The following is a 25,328-nucleotide window of genomic DNA, read 5'->3' as shown; positions in this document are numbered from 1 at the left end:
GTGGGGCACATTCCAAAGAAACACTCAAAGAATTACAATCTAATCAACACTGATAATATCTGCCCACACAAGAGTACATCAAAGATAATGGCATTTGGGAGACATAATACATTCAAACTGGCGCAAATATCAATATATACAGTTTGTCAGAAAGTATATCCTTTGCAGCTACTTAACCCTGATTTTAAAAAAATTAGTTGTTAATTTAAAACCATATTGCTATAGTTTTCTACTTTCTAGATGCACCAATAGATAATGTCGTTTTTCAGTTTTTCTTAGGACTGTGTGACAGCCAGTCACATATGTGACCAACGCTTACCTGATCCCAGCCCTCTTCTCTCATTCATTTCCCTTCTTCCAAACACCTTGAACCTGCCGGCAGTGCACAGCTGTACAGGCCTTCCCCCTTACCTCCAGAGCCCCTTCTCCCCCTGCCCATTTCATGAATGGAATCTGATGCTTCTATACCAGCCCAGATGCCCACCATCTTTGGGAAGTCTGTGCTAAGTCCTCTAGAAAAAACCAGGCTCTCCCACTATGTTCCCAGAGAACATTTTCATATTTCTGATACAACCCATGCCTGTCCCCAGCCAGACTGATTTCTTCCAGGCAGGGATGGCATCCCATTAACGTTTGTCACAGAACAGAATTTGAAGCAGGATCTTAGTAAATAGTTCAGTAACTAGTTGCTTTTTAAAAAACACATTACTCTATTGAAATTCTCTTCTGAGAGAGTAGACAGTCCTTTTCCCTGTATTCCAGAGTAAGAAAATAAGACGCAAAGAAATGTTAAGCTTTGCCCAGGCTCCAGGCACTCAGTGGCTGATGTGGGCTGAGGGGTGGTGTTGAATTCTGTTCTGTGCCCTCGTTCCTTGTCTGTGGGGCCAGGCACTAAATCTGACTGTCAATAAGTTAAGAGCATTACTTTATTGGTTATAAAACCCATGTTCTCATATATTTGCCATAGGTCCTGTCCATAAATGAAATGGTCTTATACATATTTCTGCTACCCCTTCAATAATAAATCCCCCGCCACTGTTCCAACACCAGGAGGTTGGAAACAGCTGTGTCGTTAATGAACGATAGCAGATCCCAACTGGTGACCTCCAGATGAAAGGCTCATTATTTCATTACTGGTCTCCAGAGCTATTTGGTTCCCTTGCGTAGGATTTGGGCTGAAGAGTCTAAGCCTTGAACTATAAAAAAATTTACATAGTCCTTGACATAATTTGGAGCTATTACATTCTATTGTGCCAAGAATTCCTTATTAAAAATTGGTTTAATTGTGCATACCCCATCTGGTCAGTATTATGGTTTTATGGGAGAGGGGACAAGGGGCAGAAACACGATCTTGTATATACCTGATGTTCCAAGGTAAAAGCATGTAATTTTACAGAAACAGAGACATTTGGGGGCTGAGAAATGAGTAATTAAGAAAACTTTTTCAATGCTTTACCAGACTTCCCTTTATTGACTTTTGTGAGCTGTTATGATTCAACTTTCTGCATCATTTGGGATTTTAATGGAAAAAAAGGTGTTAAACTATAGTAAAAATTTTATGTATGCATATCATATGCCACGTTTATTTGCATGCAATCATTTCTATTTTATTTCATACTTTTGAAATTCAAAGTATAATCCTTTTAAAATATAACTGAGATTGTCCCACTAGTATTATTGTGGGTGGTTTGTTTTGTTCAAAGAATTTGAATAATGAAAAGTGAGAGTTTCCTTCTGTTTGTTTACTGGGTCAGTCTCAACTATGTTAGCAAAAGATTGCAATGTTGTAGCTCAAAATACTTTAGGAAAATATTTCAAACCAGAGTGATTGCATTTTGTTTTGTAAAATGGGGATGATTTTTGTAGCCTACTTTTCAAAATAGTTTATACCCTAATCTAAAGAAAACTCCTTAGTTTCCTTCACATGGCATTGGAGGTTGAAGATTTGGATCATTTTTCTTAAGAATTTCTTTGGTCTGCTTATGTTCTCATAGTTGTAATTTTTTTTTTCATGTTGCATTCTTAAAATAGCAACAGCATTTTAAGTAAATATCCATAAATACTGATTTGATTCTGAATTGCCTTAACTTAGATGTTCTAAAAACTGCTTGTTATATGGAGTCTACTGTTAATAGCAATCACTTATTGAGCCCAGTATTTGATCTAAAATATCTTTAATCATCTCTGTGCCAGGATTTTCTCATCTGCAAAAGCAGGATAACACCTACTTAGGATTGCCATGAGGTTTAAATGGGATAATCCATTCAGAGTGTTGCAAGATTTTTGGCACAGAGTAAGTATTAAATGCATGTCAACTTGTATCATCATCATCCAAAACAACGAAAACGATAATTCTACAGAATTTGTTGTTCCTGTTCCCTTAGTTCATAAAATATATGCAGCTCTGGAAAATCAGGGAGTTTGACCCCTGAGCTCAGCAGTGCTTAAGTGATTGTGCTGGAATGAAGCCTGTTTGGCCAATTCCATACCTGTCCTATACTCACTTTTGTGCAGCTGTTCTTCTTTAATAGTAAATAGTAATATTCTTTATGTTTGTTTTTTTGAGCACCTGCTGTTTGCCAAGCACTGTGCTCGATACCGGATGTTGAGCAGTGAGTGGAATCCATATAATCTCTAGCCTCACACATTCTTATGAATGGCGGTGTGTACTGGTAACAGTGCAGCAAAGAAATTATAGAATGCGACAAGCTAAGAGAGAAACGAACATGGCACAGTGCTAGAGAAAACGAATTGATTCCTTCTACGTAATTCTTGAAAGTTGAAATGATACTTGTAATAATAATAGAGATGCATAAAGAAGACAATAATTTCCCCTCATCTGCTGCCATTTCTGCTGAGGCAATTGATAACGACAGTTTGGTTAGCCTTCCATACCTTCCTTTGGGATCATACAAATACATATATATTTAAACAGCGTTTTGGTTGGGGTTTTACCGACAATGGGAACTATTCACATTACTTTGCAACTTTCTTTTTGTTTGTTTGCCTTGAAAAGTCCATGGGATTTTTATTGAGAATATGGTGTTTGCAGCCACCATTGTACCTGTCCAAGACTGATTCAGCGAGTCAAAACTCCACAAAGCTGTTACAGATGAGCCCTGCCCGTTTATTACAATGTCTTCTCTCGTATCTGTTTGTTCTGGCCACTTGATCCCATAATTTATTGGACAAAATACTTGAGGGGAGGTCTTTAGAGTATCTTGCAACTATTACTGCTGCTACCGCCTCTATTTCTGACCACCCTGGCCTGCTCTGTCATAATCTCTCTGATTTTTTCCCCTTGATTTCCCATTTATTTTTTAGCCTCTTCTTACTTCAATCTTAATACTACTCCTTGGCCATTTCCATACTTATTGATTTAACATTTTAAATGTCTTCATATTTTGTAGAATTGCTTTACTTGCCCCCTAATAAAGGACATTTAGGATTGTGGGTTTTTTTTTTTTCCTATGCTCTACATTTTGTTTGATCTTCAACTCCCAATAATGCTGCAAAACAAGATATTATGTGTATATATATATACTTTTATTTATGAGAAACGGAATTCCAGAAATAGGATTCCTAGACCAAGTATGTGGGTTTTTTAATATTTTAGTATGTATTGCCAGATCATATTTTCCAGCAAGATTTCAGCACTTTGATTTTTCGACAGAGATCTTTAATGCCAGTTAATCAGCTCAGAGCCAATGTGCAAATTTAGTAGATGATGATTGTTTTGCCACTTTCGAAAGAGACCATATGGCAAATTAATTTAATTATTCTCAGTAGGACACTTTTCTCTTCAATCTTTCCTATGGATATTGGAAGGACAGAGTAAATAGAGGAACAGTTCATCCGTTTCCCGAATTAAACGGTCATCTCTCTAGTGTGTTGGGTGCTGGGATCCTGAGATTGGTTTCAGATCCAAGGCAACGAGGTTGTCCACTGGCTGGTGGGATCTCCAGACAGGAGTCTGTGCAATTAGCCAAGACAGTTACTGCATTTTTGGCAGGCAGGCGGCAGTTAAAGCAAAGAGGGATCTTTTTCCAAGAAGGAAAAGCCATTTAATAAGTTGGGTCAGTTTGCTCATAACAGCACTACATTTGAGGACCCAAAACCCCAGGAGCTTGGCAAGCCAGCAGTGCTTGGCAGGTTTTCCCAGCAGCTCACCAAGTGTGAGTCAATTCAGCCAGAATCAGGCTTGTTCAGCTTTAACCATATTCATTTAATAACATTCCTAGTTAACAAGAAAGTAAAAGCAGAGGAATCGTTTTTCCCATTAATCCAAAGGAGTAAAATTGAGTGGCTATAAGCAAGCCGCGGTCCAAGTAAGTGCCCATCAGCTGGGGGCCTGGCCATCTGTTTTGGTTGAGGGCTGTGTGTTTGGTGTACGCTGCTTGGAACACGTGGTCCACCAAAAAATGACATTAATGTCTAGGAATTGGACGGTGCCTTCTTTTCTTATATGAATTAACATTTGTATATGAATAACCGGTCTGAAAAAGTGGTTTTTACAGTGTGTCAGAAAGCCATCATGTACCTGTCTCATGAATAAATAAAATAAAAACCAAGCATGTTTGTATAAATATTTTAAAATACGTGCGTTCTCATACTTTTTCCATTTCACCTATGGGAAATCTTGCCAAATTGAAATCAAGTTTGAGTGTTTACAATGTATGAGAAAACCAGCTCATGGAATCTGAAGTTAGAAGGTGGATTTTTTTTGTTTTGCTTTGTTTATTTTGGTTTTTCTTTTTTTTCTCTACCAAATAAATAGTTCTAGTGAAATAAACAGGTCTGATCATCTAATGATGGATTATTTTAATGAAGAATGAAATGGAGTTGAAAATATTGGGAATGATCTTATTTATACCTTTCAAAAGCTACAGCACCTGCAACTGATAAAAATTAGTATAAACATATCAAAATTCTTTGAAGAAACATGTGACTGAGCCAGTGCCAACTTGGACAAAATCAGAACACCACTGCTTAGAGAAAGTACTCTAACTTTCTGCTGATCAGTGATGTTAACCTTAAGTGAAGAGTAAATTTTTTTTACTTGATTCAGGATGGCTTAGAACAAAGGTCAGTGCTGGGAAGGAGATACTAAATTTCTGAAGATTTTCTTCTTTTATTGTATATTTTCAACTATGTGAGTGTCTTGACTATACAAAATTCACTCTTGGTCTTTAAAATGACTTCTAATTAATAATTTGCAAAGATATATATATATATATATATTTAGAGATCTAAATTTAGGTAACTACTGGATTCACATCCAGAGGTACCATAACCCCTAAATAATAAATACATATGAGGTCAGGTTAGAGGGGAGTTTTCCAAAATGGAGAAACACTTTCTGAACTCACACCCCCATACACACTTACATAAATCACAGCTGCATACAGCCAGTCACGTCTTATTTTTCTTATAACAAATATCTGTTACAATAAGATTTCTAATGTGTTTCAAGTTGACCTAAAGACATTGATTTCTTTGATCCAGAGTTTCTCAGCAGTGGCACTGCTGACATTTTGGACCAGGTAATTATTTTTTGTAGGGGGCTGCCCTGTGCATTGTAGGATGTTTAGCAGAATCTTTGGCTTCTACCCACCAGATGCCAGTAGCACCCTCCACCAGGTTGTGACAACCAAAAAGGTCTCCAGACATTTCCAAATACCTCCTGGGGTGGGAGATGGGGTGGGAATTCAACCCAGTTGAGATCCACTGCTTGAATCAATTATAAAAATAAAGCACGGACACTTCTTGAAAGTTTAAAGTCATGCAAGAGGTATAAGCGAGTCTCCCCGCTACGCCCTAGAGAACACTTTTGTTACCTAGAGATAATGAATATTAACAATTGCTTATGTGTCTTCCAGAAATTTGCCATGTGTATATAAGCATGTACATCTATTGTACATAATCATGACCATTTAACATATATGTCTTGATATTTTTCATTTTAATACTTTGTGATATTTTCACATTATGGTGCCTATAGATTTACATTACCCTTTTTACTGTCTGCATACTGTCTCATTGTATGGGTAAATGATAATTGATTTAACCAGTTAGCCATTGTGCTAGTTTGGATGTATTATGTCCCCCCAAAACACCATGTTCTTTGATGCAATCTTGTGGGGGCAGACGTATTTAGTGTTGATTAGGTTGACATCCTTTGATTGAGTGTTTCCATGGAGATGTGACTCAACAACTGTGGGTAAGACCTTTTTATTGGATAATTTACATGGAGGTGTTAACCCATCCATTCAGGGTGGGTCTTAATTGAATTACTGGAGTCCTATAAAAGTATTCACAGACAGAAAGAGGTGCTGCAGCCAAGCAAGATACTGAAGAATGCACAGGAGCTGAGAGAGGAGCTGGAACACAACCTGGGATCAGCAGATGCCAGTCACATGCCTTCCCAGCTAACAGAGGTTTTCAGTATGCCATTGGCCTTCCTTTGGTGAAGGTATACTCGTGTTGATGTCTTCATTTGGACATGTTCATGGCCTTCGGACTGAAACTTTGTAACCGAATAAACCCCCTTTATAAAAGCCAATCCATTTGTGGTATTTTGCATGATGGCAGCATTAGCAAACCAGAACAGCCATCAGTCAATGGCATGCAGGTTGTTTTTCCAAATAATGCCATGGTAAATGTCCTTACATTTTCATGTTGAATACTGTGTGATTGTAGGCTTTAAAATATAATTTAGAACATGTTCCTAAAACTGAAATTGCTGGGTCAAATGAAGAATACATTAAAGATACCTGTAGACAATACTACATTATCAGTGGGGTATGGAACTAACTATTTCCCCAGATTATCAAGCTTTTCATCTTTACCCATCTGATAGGTAAAAAATGGTATCCCTTTGTGTGTGTGTGTGTTTGTGTGTGTGTGTATGTTTTTAATAAAAAATGATTTATATTTCCTATATTTATGTCTTATTTTTGTCCCTGTGATCAGACCTCATATACTTTTTGCCCATTTCCCTAGCAGTTGTAGGACTTTTTCTTTCTGATTTCTAGGAATCCTTTATGCATTAAGAGAATTAGGCTTTTGTTTTCATAGATGTTACAAATGTGTTTTATGTTTACAGATTTTCTTTCAACTTTATTGATATTTTGCGGTATAGAAGTTAGTTTCTGAGTTAGTTACAAATTTATTACTCTTTCTGCATGGGTTCTGAATTTGATGTTTATTTTTACATACCAAAAAACCTTTTTTTCATGCTTTCTTCTCTAATGCTCTCAGAATTTCATTTTTTATTATTGAATGTTCCACTCATGTGTAATTAATTTGAGTAGAGACCATATAATGTTATGATAATAAATTATATGTCATATATTTTTTTTTCTGAATCCTGTGGTAATTTATTATGTGATATAGGGCATTTCAAAGAAGTGAGATAAAGACGGCTTGTTCAGCAAATGCTGTTATATAATAGCCTGACTATTTGTGGGCAAAATAATAAAACTGGATCCCTACTTGTTGTGTGCAAGGAACCAGCTGAAGGCTCCTAAGCTGGAGCTTAGTGGGCAAAAGGCCATGTTTCAGAAGGTAGGAAAGACCTGATCATACAGGGCTTTATAGGTCAAGGTTTTGAATTTGATCCTGTTTGAATAGTGTGACTTTTTCATGTTTGTTTTACTTTTCTTTTATATGTAAAATTTATTTTGGATTTAATTTTTTTATCCCCCTTAGCATCTTTTTATTTTTATGTTATTATTAATATAACATATATTTGATATTAATCCTGTCATCACATTTCATGTTTTGTTTTTGGTTTTTGTTTGTTCCTTGGTTTCTATCTTTTGCCAAATTCTTGTCACAATTTATTTCCCTTAGAACATGTAATATTCACTGCTGGTTTCTGTATACTGCTAGAATGAATTATGAAGCCAGCTTGATTTTTCCCCCTTTTGCTTGCTTTTTCTGCATGAAGATAGTAGAGAATTATTCTTTTTAAGTTTTAAAACTCATGAGTTCACAAACCAAGATACATGTGGTTGTTGATCTTTCTGTATTTGTTTTGTTTCCTGGGGAGTACCAGGTACCCTCTCTATTTACTGATTAAGGTTTTAGAATATTTCAGAAGTTTTTCTTCTATTGTATCTTTGTGCCTTTTTGTTTGTTTGTTTGTTTGTTTTCCTATTCTCCTGGCTCTTTTTTTCCAAGTATATCTTTTTTATAAAACCTTTTTGTTATTATTCGTTGAAAGGTTTCTGTATCTAACAGTTTCTTTTAAAATCAATGTTAACCTTTTGTCCTTTGCTTAGCATTTGTTTTCTCAAGCCTATCTTACCTAGCTCTGACTGTGGTTTCAGCAGCATCTTTTCTGGTTTTTATTTCTCCTTATATGTCTTTTATCTATAATATTGACCTCTTCCTAATTGTTTCCTTCTTTGATATCTTACACCTCTTACTTGAGCTCTTGTTTTAATGAAAAGCCATGTTTTCTTTGGTTTCTTTAGTCTTGCCAAGAGTGTTTGAAATTTTTTTCTGCCCTGTGGCCTCATTCTTCTACAGAGATTATTTCATGTGTGTTTTGTTATGTTTCTTTGGTGTTTTTTCCTTTATTATTTTTTATTATGTTAATGTCTAAGTCCCACACTATTTCTTTGCTGTTACTCTTTTTTTTTTTTTTTTTTTTTTTTTTTTAAATATAGCTACTCATTTTTTTTCTTTTGACATAGGTATTTGCAGAAGAATTGTATGTGGAAGAGTGGATGGCAGTTGGCTGGGGAGGGGTGGATTCACTGCTGCCTCTGAATACTTTCTCATCAAATTTTCTATCTCTTCTCCACAGACTACCCATCGCTTTTCGATAGCAAGCACTTCTCTCCCCATCACTTCTGCCCCTTGGGGGAGTAGGAGGCCTGTGTGCCTCACAGGGGATTTCTGTATGTTACGGGTTTTCTGTGGGATATTTTGCATTTATTTCTTTTCACTTTACTTTGATCGGCATCTGCCAGTTTCTTGTCATTCATGCTCCCTGCTCTATCCTGTCTATCCCACTTGCTTCTTGCAAAAATAAACGACATTGGCATGTGTGCACAGACTGCCCGTCAACCTCAATTTGCCTGCTGTGGTGAATTGGTCCAGAAACCTCAGCACAAGATTGTTCTGTCCTCTGGGTTATGCCCTTATGAATATGGGTTGCTGGTTCAGCTGTTCAGAGCCATTTCACCTATTTCCTGAAAATCTTTTTACTCTGGCTCAATCTTTACCTTTTCTGTACTCTTGGCATTCTCCCATTCTCCCTTGACTTGATCTTACCATATTTAACAGCACTCATTCTCTGTCATTTGTAGTTTTAATTAGGGCTATCATGGTTTCGTTGCAAATAGTGATTTCTTTTCTGTGTTCAGTTATTTTTTCATTTTCAGTTGATGTTGGGAGTGGAGGGCAACAGAACTGTCACCACTTTGCCACCTTCGACAAGACAACAAATTAACTGACTAAAGCAACAAAATAGTTAAGGGCTGACTAGATATCTATCAGAGTTCTTTGAATTGTTGTATAGGAGAACAGATACATAAGACAGTCTTGGGGAAATTAGGTTAAAACCCTCATGGTACGTGCATATTTTGTGCTTTCCCTTCTACTTCAGGCCATGACTCATCCTCGCAGTGGCTCATCCTGCCCCTCCTCCACGCCATTCTTACCTCCACGCCATTCTTACCTCCTCCATGTCCCAACCTGATTATACCCTGGGTGACCATTCTCTTTTCTAGAATAGTTTTATTCACTCGTCGTGTGGCACCAGTTGCATTCGGGCACTTTTCTCTGTAGTTATTTTCTATGTCAGTCTCACCTGATCAATTAGAATTATAGATGACATAGCAGCACGGATAATAGCCCACTTTGCATTTATCTGTACATCCATCGTTATTCTAGAAGAGGAGATGAGGCATGTTCCTTTTTATTATTGTGTTTTGAGCTTTGCGTAGGTGCTTGACATCCAGTTAAGGAGGGTCAATATTGTATGAACTTGGGACACCGTGACCAACAGGAGTTTTTGTTTTTAGATTTTTATCTATTTAAAAGTCTTACCAAGATAAATCTAGTGTATCAAATCTGCTTTATAGGAAAAAGAATGTGAAGTGTGACTCTTCCAGGCCATGAGAAGGTGTTGACACAAGACATATGTCATAAATTAATTGTTTTCTATTAACATGTGCATATTACCTCGTAAATTATTTGCTTACCCATACTGACGTATGCTTTAAATACACATTTTCCTTAAATTATTGGTATTTGTGCTACTGGGAATTCATATTTTACAAAAGGACAACTGCTATGGTCCTGTGCTACTTATTTTCCCATAGCAGCTGTGACCAGCTGGTGGTCCCTGCTTCCCACTACTTCTACAGGGAATGGAAACATTTAGGTCAATATTGATATAAAACTTCATGAACTTTCTTCTCTTTCAGCTTTGGTTCGCCTTTGTTAATGGATTTTCTGGGCAGATTTTATTTGAACGTTGGTGCATCGGCTTGTACAATGTGGTAAGCATTCTCCATCTCCTCCTTCATGGCGTGCAGAACTTCAGTGACATTCCTTTACTGTGTACGTCTGGGAAGTGTATCTAAGTCAATCATCTGTATACATAGCAGGCAGCACAATACATCTTTAGGGCCTTTGTTGCTGTGACAACATCCTGCAGAAGCCCAAACCATCCACATATGGTTTCAATCATTGCAGACCATTCATGAATAACCCCATGAAATTATTAACCCATATATCTTGATAATATGCCCTTGTTACCTCCTTGCTAAATGCCTGTGCACCAGGTTCATGATTTCAACTCATATAAAACTTTCCAAACGATGTCTAAACTTACTCCAATTCATAATTTTATTTCCAAAGTCTTAAGCATAGATAGGAATATACCACGTGGGGTCTAGTGTCCTTTTTGTCCTTCTTAAAAGAGTGTCTGTCCTTGTGGAAGAATATTTTCTTCCACAGTTAGTGCTAAAATTATGAATTCTGATTCCCAATTCCTGTGGTGAATGGTAATCAGTTTCTTGGGTATTTTTCAAGATTTTAGAGTTCTTTTTTCATTATTTGACTGTAATGAATTCAAACGCTAGAAATAAACATGAACAGTTGGCTAAAATGACTTGGTAGCTTCTTAACTTTCTGGCTTTTCATTTTACTGGCAGGAGGAGCTGAGGGTCTGTAGCTTAGTGTTTTAGACCCCCTGCGGCCCATCCAGTGAGTTACCCAATCCCACGTGCTCTGGGCTCTCTCTGGCATTCTCTCCCCTGTGGGAGTTGACATTCTCGAGCAGTCACCATAGGTAGGAGTAGAGCAAAGTGACCAGACATGCAATAATCTAAATTGTGGTGCTGTAAATATTTACAGCTTTTATATACATCTCTGGCTGGCTCTTCAAGAGACATCCATGCACTTAACCCTTTTTTTTTTTTACTTCCAAGTAGTAACTGTGCTGGGTGTTAAATGTTGAATAAAACAGGTTGCCCTGTGCCCTATGGTGCTTACAGGTTAAGAGGGTAAGATGTTAGACTAAGATGCCAGTGAAGCTAAATTTGCATCTTGATTTTAATCTGTCGGTCAGTTAGCTATACAGCGTTACTCCTACCAAGAGCACTAGAGTTTGGTTGCTAAACCTTACACCCTACAAGACATGGTGAGCACAGGGCTAAACCTGGGCTGTAAAAGTTACTCTTCCTTTTAGCACCTGAGTAGCAGCTCAAGGGAGAGCACTATGGGGAGAGCATAGATTGCTAATTTTTCAGGATTTATACTATTTTGAGTAGCCTGAAGTTATGCAACAGTTTGGGGGAAAATATGTTGATTCCTTTATAATGATTTAGTGCAGGAAAGGGACACAGTGTCACATGGGGGACACCTCACACAAGACCCATGCCCGCATATATATTTTATAAATAGGCATCAAGCCCTAGGCAGGTATGCTTTAGAGCCAAAGAGAGGGTTGCAATAGCGTCACTGGTCATGCACCCAATGGATTTTAGCTCTATTTGCATGCTTGGGGCACCAGGGCTGAATTCTAGTCTTAGCTCCGTGCAGCCTTGGGCAATTCAAATTAATACAACAAACTTTATTGAGTGCCCACTATGTATAAGATGCTGATGGGTTGGACAATGTTTGTCAAAATATGGCCCAGAGACCACTTGCGTGTCAGTAACTGGGGGTTGTTTTCAAAAAATGCAGATTCCTGAACCCCACCCCAACTTAACAAATAGCATCTCAGAGATTATATATATTTAACACATTGTTCTTGTGATTGTTACACGCATTAAAGTTTAAGGCCCACAACAACCTCAGATCCCCAGGGCTGGGAATACATTTTGGTCACTTTTGTGTCCCCCGTTCTACAGAGAAATGTCTACTACCATACCACACACAAAAAAATAACAGCAAAGTGGGAGATGCAATGACGTGAAAGGAGAGGGATGAATTTTGAATAGAGATTGCAGAACTCTTCTCCGATGTGTTATCTGAACTGAGCTTTGAGAGAGTTTGAGGAGATGGGTAGGAAGGTGATGCTGAATGGAGAGGGGTGTGGACAGAGTTATAGAGGTGTGACAAGTCCATGTGTGTGATTTATGGGGACTTCCATTGGTTGGGGAATGGTGTTCTAGAGGAAATATAGGAGCAAGCAAAGCCAGCAAGGCAGGATGTAGGCATCTGTATCTGAAGGTCTTGAGTTTCATGCTAAGGAATCTGTGACCTTTATCTAGGAGAGAGTGGGGAGAGCCATCAGGAGTTTAATTCAGAAGAGCAGTGTCATCAGATATGTGCTTTTGAGAGAAACTGGCACTGTGAAAGATAGGTGGTAAGCTGGGAGTTCAGTTAAGCAAAGATGGTGATTTAAGTGGGGACATTTGAGGCCAGAAAAGCTTATGCGTAATAGCTGTGAGAATGGATAGAAGGCTCATTCAGAGGATATGGCCAGTTCCAGTGACTAGGGCTTGGATACTGAGGAACGGGGTGGGGTGGTGGCGGTGAAAACAGTTTTCTACCTTAGCCGGTGGCTAAGTTTTCCAGAATTGCTATGACAAATGCCATACAATGGGTTGGCTTAAACAATGGAAATTTATTGGCTCACGGTTTCAGAGGCTGGGAGACTTGCCTCCTCCCTGGTCGGCCGGAGATCCTTGGATCCCTTGGTTTGCAGGCCTGCTTTGCGTCCCGTGGCCCTGTGCTCTCCTTTCTCTTCCTGGTTCAGTGACTTCCGGCTTCTGGCTCTACCCATGGCTTTGTCTAGGACGGAATTTCTTCTGCTTATAAAGGACTCCAGTAATCCGGATTAAGGCCCAACCTCATTCAGTTGGCCACACCTTAACTAAAATATCATCTTCAGCAGGTCCTGTTTGCAATGGGTTCATACCCACAGGGCTGCTGACCAAGATTAATGATGTGTTTACATTGGAGTGCATAATTCAGTCTACACAGATGGTCGGGTGGAAGGTGCAGCTCCTGATCAAAAGTGAATATAAGAAAAGGAAAACTTCCAGGGTGGGAGGGAGATGAGGCCGTTTTTAATATGTTCACTTCTGAGTTGTCAGTGACATCCTCATGGATTATTTCCTATTCACCCTGTCAAGAGGCAATATAGAATGTGGATGGAGAAGATAATTTAGAAATGATGAGTTTATTGGTGGCTTTCAAAAGAATGGTTGCGGTAGAGCATTTGCAGAAATATATATATAAAAGATTGAGCATCTACTGGGTGCGAGGCACTGTTCTCATCTTCTGGAAATACACTGATGACCACAACAGACGCTTTTCCTGCCTTCATGAAGTTTATGACGTGGTGGAGGAGATAGTCAAAATTCAAATACGTAACTAGAAGCTGTGATAACTGCTGTGAAGGGAAGATGCAGGGACCTTGCTGATTGTGTGACAGGGAATGCCTTCTGGCCTGGAGGGTCACCAAAGGTATCCCTGCAGAAATGACTGTGAGTTGAGGAATAAATGAGAGACTGGGAAATTAGCTGATAAATAAAACAATTTCAGTGACATGTTGTAAGAGCATGAGAGTAAGAAGTAGCTTGAGTAGAAAGCAGGATCCTGGGAGGGTTGTTTTTTTTTTCTGTTATGGAAGGGTAGACTTTCATATATTTATAAGTGAGGGGGGAAATGCCAGGAAGCAAAAAATACTTGCAATTCCCAGGATGGGTGTGTGTATAGTTAACTGAGGGAGTGTGCCACAAAGGAAATGGATCAGGGGGATTTATAACACATTCTCCTATAATGTCTCAACCCCAGAACAGGAGGAGGAAACACGGCTTGTATGGTTACTCCTGGAAGGTCATAGTAGATCATGATGGAAGGCCAAAGGACAAAAGGCTCTCACATGCTTCTCCTCGCGTGGTTCCAGCTGGGTGGAGAAGCAGTGGGCACTGGTAGACTGGGAGAAGTGTTTGGGTATGTAGGCTGTTGTTGAAGACCTAGAAATCGCAATAAAGATGAAAAGCAAGTTCAGTAGCAATGGGAAAGGAAGCAAATACTGCAGCTGGAGAAGTGAGCTTCAAAGGTGAAACAGCCCTGTGTTGTGACAGGTTCAAACAGTGCAGTTGTGGGAGTTGGCCACCAGCAAGTAGTGGTAGAGAAGGCTTCTCCAGCAGGCATGGGCAGGGCTCTGCAAGTGGGCACCAGATGGGTCATTGGTACCCACTTGGGTCATTGGCCTCCTGAGTCAATCAGGCAGGAGGACCAGATCTTTTGAAAACATGGAGTTTTGCCCCTATGGAAGCCTTTCATAGCTGAGAAATTATTTTATGTTAACTTTTGGTTGACATAAATTGAAATTTAGAGATAAGTTGCAGGAAGAGTACAAAAATCTGTGTAACCTTCACCTATATTTGTCAATTATTAGCATTTTGCCCCCATTCACATTTTCTCTCTCTCCATAGACATGCATGCACACACACGCACACGTGCACACACGCATGCACACATTTATTTCCCAACCATTTGAGAGTAAGTTACAGGCAGCATGCCCCTTTATTGCTTAATATTACAATGCATAGTTCTCAAGACCATTCTCTTACATAACCACAGTATAATGATTAAAATCAGAAAAATTTACATTGCTATAATACTATTATTTAACCCATATTAGTCCATAGTCAGATTTTGCCATTAGCATTCCATTAATGTCCTGTTTAGCAATTTTTCCTTTCCTGGATCCCTCTATGGACACCCAGGGAAAGAGGCAGTCTGTGGCATCTAAGACATTTGCTAGTAACCCCGTCTTCTGGGCTAACTTCTTCCTTCTATCTTTTCCAAGCAGTATTTCTCTCCCGCTATTCCTGCTTCTGTACTTCTCCTTTATATTTCAGTCCCCAAGCCAGCTAAAGTAGCAAACCACTGATTCCTAATTTAATTCTCATAGCAGGTTAAACAGCATTAAAACCAACTTGAAACTCGTATTGCCTCCCTAAATAATGAATGGATGGGGCCCCATTAGACTCCCATGATACAATAGTCAAAGTTCTAGATCATTTTTTTTTTGTGGCTAGAATGAGACTAAAAAGGCGGTTAGTGACAAAAGCTACCAGGATCAGATGGATTTCAGCTAAATGTCATTTTATTCTTTCTATTTTTTTTAATATTCATTTTATTGAGATATATTCACATTCATTCTATTTTTAACGGAGAGACAACTCTAATGTTCTTTAAGCTGTTTCAGAAAAATTAATCTTATTTTACCAAGCCAGCATAAATTAGAGGAGAACACTATGGATCACCTCACTTATAAACATAAATGCAAAAATTCTCAATAAAATATCAGCAAATAGCATTCCACAAAGTGTCAAAAGAATAAAATATTTGGTCAAATAGGATTTATTCCAGGAATACAAGGGGTTCAAAATCAAGAAGACTTTCTAAATATCACTATATAAGCTAAATAGTGAAGGAAAATACTGCCCCATCAGTAGATGCTGCAAAAGCAATTGAAGCCATTTAGCTGACATTCCTGAAATAAAACTAAATAATATAGGAATAGAAAGAAGCCAATTAACTATAATGTAGACTATTTACCCAAAACCAGTAGCATATTACCATAAATGGTAAAATCCTAAAGCTATTTCATTTTAAATAACAAATTAGTCAAGGAGGCCTGCCATCACTGTATAATACAGCATTGTTTTGGAATTTTTAGCAACTGCCAAGAGAATTAAATAACTATTATAAATATTGGAAAAAAAGATAAACTATTTCTGGGCTTAAACAAATATGGTCATAAAAATATGGTCCTGCAGATATGCGTGTATATGTTTGTATAGCTAGAAAATCCAAAAGATAACAGTAAAGAAACACTAAAATTGTAGGAAAATTTGAGGTGACCAAACACATAAGTATATAAAAATCAATAGCTTCTTTTTATTCTAGCAGTAAATACCTAGGAATGAAAAGGGAATAATAATTCCTTTCAAAATAGCAATTAAAATTATACATTACTTGGGGGGAATTTTTCAGTCCTATATGAAAGCAATCACATTAAATCTCAATGAAGGAACTAAAATAAGATTTGTAAAAATGGGGAAGCACACCATTTTCTTATATAGGAAGACAATATCCAGAAAGATTCAATTCTTCTAAAATTATATAAATTTATATGATTCCAAATAGAATTCTAACAGTTGATCATTTTGAGGGGGATAAAAGGGAGTTGGATAAAATGATCTTAAGAAACTCCAAGTACCTAAAGTTAACACATATGTGAAAATATTCAAGGAAGGCTCAAAAAAGAGCAACCATAAGGGTAGACCTATCTTTATTAAATATCAGAGTATACTATAAAGCCACCCTAATCAAACCAATATGGTATTGGCATAGAACATAACAAATGAGTCAGGGAATCTAGAACCAGATCCAAGGATAAATGGGAAATTAATAAATGTCAAAGGTGGTATTACAATTTAGTGGAAAAATTTTGGATTAATTAATTGTACTCTCACATCTCCCCATCTGGAAGAAAGTAACATTGGACTTCTAGCTTTTACCACAGACAAAATAAATTCCAGATGTGTTAAAGACTTAAATGTGAAAAATAAAACTAAACGACTCTTGCAAGGACCTCCTGAAAAGTAGATGTAAGTTCCAGGGAAGAGAGACTTTTCTAACCACAATCAGACAACCAGAAGCTGCTCTTGACTCTACAAAAATGGAAAGCTTTTGCTTGGTAAGAGAAACCATAAAGAAAGCCCAACAGACAAAGCGTACATTTGGTTGAAACTTTGTAACATAAAGGCAGAGTTGATACCTATCATACTGAAAGAACTCTGAGAAAAAGGGATAAACCATGCATAAAATAATGGGCAAAGAACCTAAATAGACATCTCACAGAATCACAAATCCAATTGGCCAACAAATGTATGAAAAGATACTCAAACTCACTGGTTGTCAGAGAAATGTAGATTGTTTAAGAGACAGATTTAATGTCCTTAACTTTTCTGACTGGAGAATATTAAAAGACCAGTATAACACCTATTGTTGATAGGGACTCAGGGAAAAGGTCACTATTGTCTTTTGCAAGTGAAAATGTAAATGACTGAAACCTTTTTATGAAAGCAACAAGGAAGTATCTAGTAAAATTTGAAATGCATGTGTCCTTTTACCCAATAATCTTACTCCTGGGAATCCTTCCCATGGAAATAAAAGAGCAAGTGTGTGTGTTGTACACTATGCTGTAATGGTTTGTTACATACCGTTTGTGGTAACAAAGACTGGAAACAAAAGGAATGCCTGTCAGCGGGTGTGTGGTTGAAAAAATATAGTACATCCATACCGGGAATTATAATGGGAGCATTAAAAGGACTGCATTAGTGCTGGGCCCAAGGGACTTGTAGGGATTTCCATGATATATTGTTCAGCAAGAAAGTATGAGGAAGAAAAATGTGCATAATATCCCCATTATATAAAACAAACCATGGCCCCAGATGATCTTTGTGTGTGTTTGCAGTTGTGTGTAAGCTGGGTGGCAAAATGGGAGGGCCAAAGAGGATGTTAGCCTGGAGGCGAAGAGTGGGACAGGAGTCAGAAATGCGTATAAGGAGAAAGTCAAGTAAAATATGAAAAGAAAAAATACAGACGGCCGCGCAGACAGTTTGATGTCACATTATGCATTTAGGTAAAATAACACGTGGACATATGTAAGAAGAAAGCACAGCGAGCTTCTGTGATGTGCCTTAGGAGTTCCTTCTTCCCATCCTTATCCAGGGAACTTCTCGTGGTTGTTTTTGTGATTGTAAGGGAAGTGGGGCAACAACCCTGGCTCTTTTTCTCCTTGAAAGCTTCGTGAAGCCTTGAACTGTGCTTCTGCTTTAGGGTGAAGGAGCACGGGTTGTACTGGCCTTACTCACCCCATCTCCCATGGCTTTGCCCTGACAGACTTTTCAGACTTATTTCTGCACACTCAGTCTTCAGATAACTGGTGTGAGTTCTGAGTTCTCTGAGACTCGCACATGCGATTCCCACGGGCGTGAGATCTCACTGGGATGGTGGGTTTGGATCTGACCCATGCCAGGAGTGGGTGGCCCAGTCAGTCTCTGTGACCCCTCACCCCAGCCAAACAGAATGGCTCCCAGGGTCACAACACATCCTGAGCTTGAGATGACATGTATGTTACAAGCTACTTCTTCAGCATTTAAATGTATCTTTCTAGAACACAAACGTGGTCAGGTCACACCGCTATCGAGTGCAGGTAAAAGTCAAAGTCTTCGAAGCAGCCACCATCTGCCCCAAGAACTCACTGCTCACAAGAGGTTGCTTTGATCTCCTTCCCAGCCACTGGCCATCCTGTACATCTTAGAAATTCCCCCTAAACACACTGTACCCATTCATGCCTGGGAGCTTTATGAAGGGTGCTCTTTTCATGGGGTGCTTCCTTCTGCACCCCTCCCTTCCTCCCACCCACCCCCACATTCCTTATCGTCATGCCAAATCCTTTAGGTTCAGTTCCTTGCAGGTCAGATCCTCCTAGGTCCAAGAATCCCTTCTTGACTCCCCCCTCCACACACACCTCCTCTGTCCCCTCCCCTCATCAGTCATTTTGCTGAGTCCTGTGTTTCATATGCACACACCTGTCTCCTGCTGCCCACATCCCCTTCTCTGTAATACGGTAAGTTCCTGGAGGTCAGAGATCATGCTTCTTTTCTCTCTTTCTTCAATCTCTATATCCCTGGAGCTTGCCACAGTATTGGCCCAAAATTCATTTCCAATAAACGTCTATTGTCTTATTCAAACAATGGGTGAGGTACACTGTGTCTCCTGAAATTCAAGTATGAAGTCAGGGTGGGAGATTGTAAATTGACCTTAGCTAGCACCAACAGAAAACAACATTTCACAAAGCCAGCTGTGGTATGATTCTAAATCACTGCTAGTTTTACAAAAGGAGGCAGTTGTTAATTTAGCAGGATTCCCTGGCTAGTCAAATATTTATTATATGGTTTTTGGTGTTCAGTGTATTCATTCTACAGTGATTAAGTAGCAGTTGGAGGTGGGCTTTCTCTGGTTTTCTTTGCTTGGAGGGTGTCTAGAGAATTGTGAATCACCGAATCTCAAGTTTGGACTTGACTGGAAATTAAGTCATCATTCCATAGAATTGAAACATGTAAACTGTGGGAATCAAAAAGGCCTCTTTTATGTCTGGCTTATTTCACCTAGCATAATGTTTTTAAGATTCATCCATATTGTAGCATGTGTCAGAATGGCATTCCTTTGTACAGCTGAATAACATTCCATTTTATGGATATGCTGTATTTTGTTTATCCATTCATATGCTGATAGACACTTCAGTTGCCACCCCCTTGATTTTTTTCTTTTTGTAAGGTCTCCAAATAAGGGACATGCAGAAGATCTTATATGTGGTGTCATGACACACTGGGGTCATGACTATCAATTGTGAAGTCTATCCCATGCATTTTATTATTTAATAGTCAACTATTAACATTATAAATAAATGATAATAAGTTGCAGGTTGATCATATCACTACATCAAATATATACTTGCTTTACAATGTACTTTTTAATCAGAGAAGTTGTAGGTTTGCAGAACAATCATGCATAAAATACAGGATTCCCATATACTGCCCTATTGTTAACACCTTGCATTGGTATGGTACATTTATTACCGTTGATGAAAGCACATTTTTATAATTGTAATGTTAACTATAGTCCGTGATTTAAGTTAGGGTTCACTGTTTGTGTTGTTCCGTTCCATAGATTTTTTAATATATTTTATTCTTGTAACATATATACAACCTAAAATTTCCCCTTTTAACCACATGATGTCACTTAAATGAAATACTTAGAATAAGCAAATTCATAGCAACAGAAAGTAGATTATAGGTTACCAGGGGCTGGGGTGAAGTGGGGGATGGCGAGTTATTGTTTAATGAGTACAGTTTCTGTTTGAGGTGATGAAAAAGTTTGAATAATGGATAGTGCTGTTGGTGGCACAACATTGTGAAAATAATAGCACTAAATTGTATACTTGGCATGTAAATGACACAGCAACTGTGGAAGACAGTGTGGTGGTTTTTTTAAAAGTTAAAAATAGGTTTATCATATATCCAGCAATTGCATTCCTAGGGGATTACCCAAATGAGGTAAAACTGATGTCCACACAAAAACTTGCATGCAAATATTTATAGCAGTTTTATTCATAATTGCCCAAAATTGGAAGCAACAAAATGTCCTTCAGTACGTGAATGGATAAACAACTGTGGAACATCCATACAATGTAACATTACTGAGCAATACAAAGAAAAGAGATATCAAGCCAGGAAAAAACATGGAAGAACTTTAAATGCATTTATTGCTAAGTGAAAGTAGACGGTTTGACAGGCTTCATACTACATGATTCCAACTATATGACATTACGGAAAAGGCAGCACTATAGAAAGAGTAAAAAGATTGTTGGTTGCCAGAGGTTCACAGGGAAGGAAGAGAGATTAATAAGTGGATTACAGGGCATTTGGGGGGCAGTGAAACTATTCTATATGAAACTGTAACGGTGGAGACCAACATTAAGCAGCATTTGTCAAAACCCATAGGACTTCCCAACACACAGAGTAACTTCTGTGTAAGCTATGTACTCTAAGTTAACAATGTGTCGATATTGGTTCATCACTTGTAACAAATGCACCATGTTAATGCCAGATGTTAATAGTAGAGGAAACTAGGGGGTGGAGAGACAGCAAGAGGGCACATGGGAAATGCTGTAGGTTTTGCACAATTTTTCTATAATCCTAAAACTGCTCTATAAATAAAGTATTTTTAATGGATCACTGTTCTTCATATAGATTTTCACCGCATTGCCACCCTTCACCCTGGGAATCTTCGAGAGATCTTGCACTCAGGAGAGCATGCTCAGGTTTCCTCAGCTCTACAAAATTACCCAGAATGCCGAAGGCTTCAACACGAAGGTAAGCAAAGCTTTATTGCAGAGCGGTCTTCTCCAAGAGGCGTGAGCCTTTGTCTTTCAGTTCCCATCACTTGCCAGGAAGAGGTAAAAAGCCTTTGAGAGAAAATTGGAAAAGTAGCCAGAGCACAGCCGACCCCCTTAAAATGGCAAGCCCAGTGAATTTGAGATGCCAAGTAGGAAAGGAAGTTTCCAGGTTGTATGTGGTGCCTTCTCCACCCCAGCTCGTTGGCCTCGTCCCTCGTCCCCACACACCTGCACGTTATGAAGTGGTGGCAGCATCAGGCCCTACTTTCTTTGGGATCAGCCGTCTGTGAGTCCCCTCACAGACATTTGGGTGGACTCGGAGCTGGCCTAGCGAGCCCTCTAGCCTCAGTCGATTGACTTTTCATTTAAAAGCAAACGTTTCTTTAGCTAATAAGTCAAAGTGGGTAGATATGAGCCCAGGGATCAAGTAAGTCATGAGTGGTGGTGGTTGTTTTTTCAGACTGCAGAATCAGAAAAGATAAATCTTCTAGACAAGAAAAGAAAATGTACAGGCCATCCTGAGAAGGCACAAGCAGAAACGGAGTTAGATGGTAAAGGGATTCTGTAGTGCTCCGTGCCTAACGAGATCTGCACGCAGCCTGCCCAGCACGGCTTTTAGGGGGAAACAGGACCACTGGCTGGAAGGGATGATACCTGCCTGGCAGCAGAGAGGGTGGCAGCACACCTGGCAGGCCCTTGTTCCATCTCAAGTGTATGCAGCAGGGGATCAGGGAGGTTTAGACAGAGATTAGTGCCAAGTTCAGCTAAAATCCTGTGTGCAGGCTGTGGTCATGACTTGCTTGGGTAGCTGCTGGGGACCTTTGTAAAGTTGATCAGGGATGCCCCTCTCTAGGCTGCTATAAAGGAACAGCCTCTGAAAATACGTTTTTGAGCCAGGTATTGCCAATCACCTTCCTGCAGAGCTACCTTATTCTTGGGAACTCATAACAATAGGTGTTTCGGAGACTGGAAAAAAGTTAAAGGTGTCCTCCTGGTTCTACCATCTTCCGTACGTGGGTGATGAATTTTATCAGCCCATGTTTGCTGTGAATCTGTCAATGGGAAAATATGACTGGTTGGTCATATTTATTATTTATATAAGTCAAATATGTTTTCTCCAGAGTTTGAATTCAAAAGCCATATGAGGTGAAAAGTTAGAGAAGTGAATGAACCCATTAAAAAGGTAGCAAAGTTAAGACTTCCCTGGGACTTATTTGCAGGCACCTGGAAGAAAGTATTTTTTCCCTTTGGTAGTGTGGTCAGGGGGAGGGTAGAGAAGAATGAACATTGAAAATGGGAAAAATCCCATTCTCTTATAATAATTTATTTCCTGCTATCCCACCACTAGTTAGGATCCAACTCTGTGACAATTCCCAGAACAATTTGCAGATTTTCAGAAGTTTAATCTGGCTTTAATAGTTGTCATCAGAGTGGTTTAAAAAATTATGCACTAATGAAAATATATTGTAGCATAAACCAAATTTTGCCTTTGTTTGACCTTTCAAGCACTAGAAGAGAGTTTTTAAGTGTACAAGATATTAGTCAAAATCTCAAAAATTAAAGAAAAAAATGAATGGGAGGGTTTTTTTAAGGAATAAAACAAGAATGAGAATGTTATGTGAGAATATTCATGTAAAATGTTTTTAATGCCTTTCAACAGTACACAAATTTATTCTCTTATTAAAAATGTTCACGTAATAACCCCTTTTCTGATTGATTGTAATATTTTCTTGTCTGTCTTGGGATTCTAAAGAAAACTGATCATACTCATTTTTCAGATGTTGGCAGCTTGTGTGCTGGTCCATGTGTTTGTGGTTGTGTGTGTGTGTGTGAGTGTGTGTGTGTGTGTAGGTTTTGTACTGAAGTCACAGTATCTGGAGAGAATCCAGTCATTTGTATGTAAAAACGAGGAAACAGTTGTGGTTTTTTTTTTAAGTTGAAGAATAATACACTGTTTGAGCCGTGCAGCACGTCAGCCCCTGCACAACGGGCCGTTTGTTGGATTACATGGAGGTCAGCTTTCAGGGCAGCTTCTGACCCCCTCTGTCTGTTTCCCCTAGGTTTTCTGGGGTCACTGCATCAACGCCCTGGTCCACTCCCTCATCCTCTTCTGGTTTCCCATGAAGGCTCTGGAGCACGGTAACTGCCTCACGACTCAAAACGTCCACAAGTAGCATGTCCGTTTCTCTGTGGCCAGTGTGTTCACAACTTTTTTTTTCCAGTTCTGCAGAACTAGAGATCACGATAACATATTTTCGAGGAAAAGCATTCCTCCTGTCTAATGGGAGCTAGTCCCCAGGTTGAGTGTGTAGGTGTCACCCCTCCTGGCTTTGAGAACCCATTTTCTTTACCAGTGTTTGGGTTGTTTTAATCAATGTGTGAGGATCAGTGTCGAGCATTCCATAATTACGCAGCACTGCCTCTTGTCCATGAGTTGGACATTTTTCTGTTAATTACGGAGGCTTGCATTTTCCAAATCTTTTAAGAGTTTAATCTTATACCTAAAGTTTTCTGAAAGCATCTTTCCTTGCCAAACACCTTTTCAAGTTATAGTTTATTGGAGGGCTAATTCTCCAAAGTAGTGTTAGTCTTTTTCTAGAGCCAGAAGAAGATGTGCAAGAAAGGCTGTGTCGTTAGTGTTTCCTAATACATCCAAAGAGACATATCATAGTCCCAGAAAATGGAAATGTATCACTAGAATGCTACTCTTTGATTTCTCTCAACATAGTAATAATCCCCCCTGGGAAAAATTACTTCAAATGTTGACAACACAAGGGCTTTTATTGTTCAAAGAACCAAAGACTATAACATTTCCAAGTTGCTTTGTTCCTGTGTCAATGTGTTTTTTGCTTCAAACAAAAATTATTCATTCTCACTGTTATTTTTAACCTATTAGATAGGAAAGTTAGGGAAGATGCATGCACAGCCAATTTATTATACCATATGACCTATTCTTTCAATTTCATCAGACGTCCTTTTCCTTTAGGGGTCCCTAAGTCTCTAGATCAGAAAATAAAACTCTCTGCCTCTAGCCCCACCCATCCCCAAAGGCATTCTAGGGGAATTATTTTCTTTTCATCCTAAAACGTCCTTTGATTCATCTTTACTCACAGTAGATTTAATGTATTCTAAAATGGTTTTGTAAGTATGAGAACCTTGAATGTGACTGTTCAGAGGCTATAACATTTTGGGGATAGAAGCAGCCATCCTCATACCAGGTGGAACTGATGATGGAGGGCCGTAAGTGTGATGACATCTTAGTTTCCTAGGGCTGTTCTAACAAAGTACCACACGATAGATGGCTTAAAACAAACAGACATTTATCGTCTCACAGTTCTGGAGGCCAGGGGTCCAAAATCAAGGTGTCAGCCAGACTGTGCTCCCTCTCTCTTGGCTCTCGTGGCCCTGGGATTACTTGGCTAATGGATCTGCCTCCATCTCCACATGGACATCTCCCTCTGGGTCTGCCATGTGCCCTCTCCCCTGCTTGTAAGGCTACCAGGCATATTGAGTCAGGGCCCACCCTAATCCGGTTCAGCCTCAGTTTAACTAACAACATCTTCAAAGACCCTATTTCCTATTAAAAAGTCCCATTCATGGCACCAGAGGTTAGCACTTAAATATGTCTTTTTGGGGGACACAATTTAACCCCTAAGAGATGAGCATAAGGGCAACTTTGGTAAGTGTCCTCTTGCAATAGCCATTCATACTTAGGAAGAGACAACGAATAGCTTGGACTGGCTGTAAGATCTGTCTCCAGACCCCTCGCCCTTCCTATTTGAACATCGAGAAATGCTCGCCTTTGGACTCTCTATCCAGAAGTTTTATAGGAAGGTAACTTACTTTCCTGCCTCAAAAGGAACCAGTG

The 25,328-nt window shown here is 39.0% G+C and overlaps 1 protein-coding gene across 1 annotated transcript in view; it reads left to right on the top strand.

The window, feature by feature from the left end:
• ATP8A2 (ATPase phospholipid transporting 8A2) overlaps positions 1–25,328 on the top strand; it is a 505,799-nt gene that overhangs the window by 325,639 nt on the left and 154,832 nt on the right. Inside the window, exons 27-29 of the mRNA XM_037800280.1 lie at positions 10,443–10,517; positions 21,315–21,437; positions 23,521–23,599. Coding sequence (XP_037656208.1) covers positions 10,443–10,517; positions 21,315–21,437; positions 23,521–23,599 — 277 coding nt within the window. The remainder of the gene's footprint in view (positions 1–10,442; positions 10,518–21,314; positions 21,438–23,520; positions 23,600–25,328) is intronic.

Source organism: Choloepus didactylus, chromosome 12, assembly GCF_015220235.1.
Source record: "Choloepus didactylus isolate mChoDid1 chromosome 12, mChoDid1.pri, whole genome shotgun sequence".
Taxonomy (NCBI): Eukaryota; Metazoa; Chordata; class Mammalia; order Pilosa; family Megalonychidae; genus Choloepus; species Choloepus didactylus.
The sequence above is the reverse complement of the archived record's forward strand: the minus strand, read 5'-3'. Positions and strand labels throughout refer to the sequence as shown.